Genomic DNA, 4,945 nt, shown 5'->3' on the forward strand with positions numbered 1-4,945 from the left:
TCTAACCATATCCTATATAAGCCGAGTATTCATTTTATCTCATGTCATGTTTCTCAAATAGTAATGAAATACTTTTTCCTCTCAACTTCAAATTATACTTAGTAGTTTTTTGGGCTGACACCTTGCCTTTCATATAACATTTCTAAAAATATAAGGACTACTACATGCATACAAAATTTCACACCATTACTGGGGCTCAACTATTTTTGGCGGACCAATTAAAATAGGTAGTGATATGCAAGTTTGTTTGGGAAAATTTAAAATTATTCACCTAATCAAGTACTGATAAAACAGCATTATAAAATTTTATTTTTGAAGCATAGCATTTTCCTATAAACAAGTGCGTTAAGAATATGCTTCCTTTGCTAGGATTTTCATGTATATTAACAAAAAAAAAATAGAAGACCACTTCAATAATCAGAGGCTCATGACATCTCTAACACAAATTTCAAGCCTATGACGAATATACAATTCGTTGACTATAAAGGGATAACTTACATTTATGGTAACGGCATTCTTTGATCATCATGCTGAAAATACGAATTTAATGTTAATTTATCCCCCAGCTCCTTTCTATAAACCTGAATCAAACCAGTGCTATCAGTTATCTCAAGCTTGTTCCCGAGCATGGCTTTGTAATGATCATCTCTTTCCTCCAAGCTTCTCATAAGTTCAATCTAAAAGGAAAAAAAAAAAATTAAGTGGGTTAGTTCAGAAGTTCATGCTGAAAGCTTTCAACAATCAATTAACCAGGTTCTTTAACTAAAACTATTGATAATTATGAAACAAAGGCCGGCTTCTATAAAGATGATTTCTACAGGTGACACATATTAAAATCCCATCAACTTGTAGAAGAGTTATCTTGAATAATTTGTATTTACTGTCATGCTTCAGGTTAAAGTAAACCATTTGGAATGCATTGAAAACTAGGAAATTACTTTTGACTGATTTTAAGAGCATTAAGAAACAAATGGCAAGTCAAGCCTACGAAGAAGTTCGGAAACGCATTAAAAATAGGAAATGACTGGACTGCTTTTAAGAGCATTAAAAAACAAATGGGTAAGTCATGTCTTCAGAATTCAAGAGTTAATTAACTTGACGTAGTTGGACTCTTTTTAATAGGTTTATCGAAATGCACCTGTTTCTGAAACAAATCAAATTCATCTGAGCTCAAAGAACCATCACTATTTGTGTCCAGAAGCTTCATTAGGTCTTGTGCGTCATTGCCACCAGCTCCAAGATCTTCCATTACTTCAGTTAGTTCATCAATACTGATACGACCATCACCATTTTTGTCAAGGAGACTAAACACTCTATCTTTCTGGGAAATGTCAAACCGTCTATGACTTGGCATAGGGAGATCTCTAAGACGTAAAGCAGCCAATTCAGCAGCAGCCAACATTATCGCCTTCAACCGTTTAGCCTGCACATATGGCACGAGGGAGAATATTTTCTTAAATAGCTAAAAAGACACTCAAATTTCAAAGATCAAGCGTTTTCAAAGACATATATGATAATGGAAGTGGAACACTAGGGCCCAATCGAGCACAATACAAATACACATTAGCACACATCAAATCAAAAACTTAAGCTCATGGGTGAGCTAAGGGATAAGAGCCCTTACTAGTACATCATAAGTCCAACTTCAAAATTTGCCCATAATTTATTACTTCTACTTAAATATAAGTTTTTCAAGATCATTAAATATCACATGCAAAAAGCCTGTTCTATTGCATGAAGCTTATGTGGGAATCACTTGCTCTTGAGTCTAGCTTAATCACAATGAAAACATCCAACGAGAGCACAAAATACAGGAAACGCTTGGTCTCAACTGAACCATAATGAGTGAAAGCTACAACTATAATATTAGAAACTCAATTATTATTTCACTAGCAAGGTGGTATTATTTCTATTATCATGTGCATCAGGAGCCCATGGAAGGTCAATTGCGCCTCCTTAAAATACATTGATATCATAAAAGGAATGAACAAGAGACGTGAAAAAGGAGCTCAATACCTCTTGTGGATCTGTAAGACCACCCTTATATAGTGAGTGCGCAGCAGCACCAGCATCAGCCATCAAGTCCATCTCTTTGGTTCGAATCTGAATTTCCATTAATGCTCTCCCCACCATCCCATGCTTACCGACATCAACAACCAGATGTAAGCTCCTATATCCGTTTGCCTTTGGATTAGTAATGTAATCTTTCGTTCTATCAGTTATTTCTTTCCACATGCTTCTGATCACTTCAGATGTCCTGTAACACGCCCTCAGTCCCCTCTCCATCAAATCTGATCCAGGTTTTGGATTCAATATGATCCGTAAACCTAGAAGATCATTCACTTCTTCTGGTCTACGACCATCTCTTAACAGCTTCTTCATAGTACTGAAACGGCTTTTATACCGGCTTTTGATTGAGATATCATCGACAAGCTCCTCAAGTTCACTATCACGATTTAATACTTGAATCAATTCATCCTTGCAGACTTTGATGTGAGACATATTTTCTGTTTCATGGCTTCTCAACCACGCATCAATGTAATTATAAGAATAGGGAAACAAGTACTGAAAAGCAATGTCCTCTAGCTCTAATGATATGGCAACAGCCCCAACAGCATGTGCAAGAGGGGCATATATCTTCATCACCTCAAGAGACAAAGTCTGCTGCTGATGTTGAAGGAGGTGATCAATATTCCTCATTGTATCAAGTTTAATGACAAGCTCTAGAATTACAGCTCGGATGTCATAGTACGCTAAGCAGAACTTCCTTAGCGCACTAGCACTTTCATCATCCAACACATCAACTTTTGAAGGAGCATATTTCATCCGCAGGTTCTCGTGCAGCAGATGACCAGTACTGCTGCTGATTTGACTTTTCACTTCAAGCATAGTTAGAACACCTGCTTCCACAGCCTCTCTCAATAATCCAGCAGAGATAACTTCTGCATCCATCTGCAAAGCCACTACAAGTGACCATTTAAAAGCTACAGGCTCATTTTGGTTGCTTCAAGACATAAAACAGGTTTTACAAACTGATGATTTTATTTTCGCTCATTTGAATGTGGAAATGAAATCATCAGATTTGTGAGATTATAAAGGTGTTTGTATAGTTTAAAAACAATATTAATTTTTAGCTAAATCCAATCAAATGACGGAATTTTTTTTTTTTTTTGAAAACATGATTTCCAACTTTAGACAACTAAATGGGCCCTAAGAAGAACTCTCAGATATGCATAATAAAAGTTTATAACCCGTATTCTAGGAAAAGAAACTGTGATGTAGATAGCTTGAAACTACTCATTTTGTTAAACCACCTTTTAAAACTAAAACATGAAAGCCATCCAAATTATTTAGTTGGCCACAAAACTAGGTGTAAAGTATTCAGCAATAAATTAATCTTTCCGTAATGGTTTAAAGAAAACACCTTAGCAATGTTCTAACAGATACTTTGACTAACACACGTCTCTATATGCCTCTAGTTAAATGCAGAAAAAAAAATTGCATCAAACCAAAGGAAACAGTTAACTAATGAATAAAAAGGAGTTTCGTTCCTTTTTTAGAGCATAAGAATTTCGTTATTTATAAAGTCAGTTATAAGCTCAAATGTGTTACTGAAGATTTCAGGTTGTTGACTAAAAAAACATTTAAGTTTCTACATCTTTACTGAGTATTAGTGATCACAGAAAATCCCATTTTCCAACCAGAATCAGAATCAATTTTCAATAAGCAATCACTTTTCCATCAGCATGAACTCTATATTTTCGAGATTAACTTAGAAATATGTGTTCCTCTGCTTAACATAAAGGGAACTCAATCATTTGTTGACTGTAGACTGAAGCCACCCACAACCTAGCTGCCGGTTGTTGACTAACGTATAATACACAAAGAAAAGAAATCATGCATACATACCCTGCGCCCGACGGATCCACGAATCCTGCCGAAATCCCGCTGTTCAGCGCCGAATCAGTCGCTTCTCCCGCGATTCCTGCTTTTCGGAGCCCACACCGGTAAGACTCACTCGTGCACGATCCCACTTCCCACACAATCCCCTATAACCAAATGTAACTCCCTCACGACACAAAAACCACTTGAGCCCGCTGATTCTGCCCATTTGCATTCTCATGCACGCAAAGAAGACCAAAAAACTTACCTCTTTCGATCGTCTCCATCAACCGAAGCCCATCGAACTCAAACCGCCGCCACTTCACTGACCCCGTTAGCCGAGTCACCTCCGTCTACTACAAGCAAAGCCGAATCGACCTCATCTGGCATGACTCACCTTCGTCCTAGCCACATGCCACCGGCCGCTGTCTCCCTCGTACAGCCAAAGCCCGCTAACCTCCAGGCCTTTGAAGAAGTCGGTCGTGCTTCCTTCTATAAGTCCATCAACTCCGACCCGTGCCCTAGCCGCTTCCATATCCAAGCTCAAAACCGAACTGTTGCGGATCTATGGCTTATGATTTTGATGATAGCAAACATTATTTTTCTCTATGACTGCTTTCTACTAACATTTCAGGTTCACACGATCAGACTACCATTTGGAATCAGCTCAAGATTGGGTAGATTAGGTCTGAGTCAGTTTGTACACTTTTTCCTTTCTTGAGTCTATTGTATTTGGTGTGGGTCCTGATACTTTGTAACTTGGAAGAGTTTCTAACAGGACCCTAAAGTTTTCTATTTTTGATAATATCGTCCCGGACGATATTTATATCGGCCTGGATGATCTGTCCAAAAGCAGAAACCCTAATTAGGGCATCCTCAATAAAGCAGCCGTCATTGTGCAAAACACATCGTCCTGGACGATTTTATATCGGCCAGGACGATCGGCTCAATTCTGCAAGAATCTGCCGCCATATCTACTTAGGAAAATCTTATTTTTGGATATCGTCCTGGTATATCGGCCTGGACTATAAAATATCGTCCTGGCCGATCCAGGTCAATTTTT

The 4,945-nt window shown here is 38.0% G+C and overlaps 1 protein-coding gene across 1 annotated transcript in view; it reads right to left on the bottom strand.

Annotated features, from left to right (window-relative positions):
* Positions 1-280: 280 nt before the first annotated feature.
* Positions 281-4,945, bottom strand: part of LOC110100804 (probable GTP diphosphokinase CRSH1, chloroplastic) — a 26,058-nt gene continuing 21,393 nt past the window's right edge. The window contains exons 2-4 of the mRNA XM_020828476.2: positions 2,017-2,952; positions 1,139-1,423; positions 281-677 (exon numbers count right to left, since the gene is read on the bottom strand). Coding sequence (XP_020684135.1) covers positions 501-677; positions 1,139-1,423; positions 2,017-2,952 — 1,398 coding nt within the window. The 3' untranslated portion in view covers positions 281-500. The remainder of the gene's footprint in view (positions 678-1,138; positions 1,424-2,016; positions 2,953-4,945) is intronic.

This window comes from Dendrobium catenatum, unplaced genomic scaffold (assembly GCF_001605985.2).
Source record: "Dendrobium catenatum unplaced genomic scaffold, ASM160598v2 fragScaff_scaffold_716, whole genome shotgun sequence".
NCBI classification, from domain to species: domain Eukaryota; kingdom Viridiplantae; phylum Streptophyta; class Magnoliopsida; order Asparagales; family Orchidaceae; genus Dendrobium; species Dendrobium catenatum.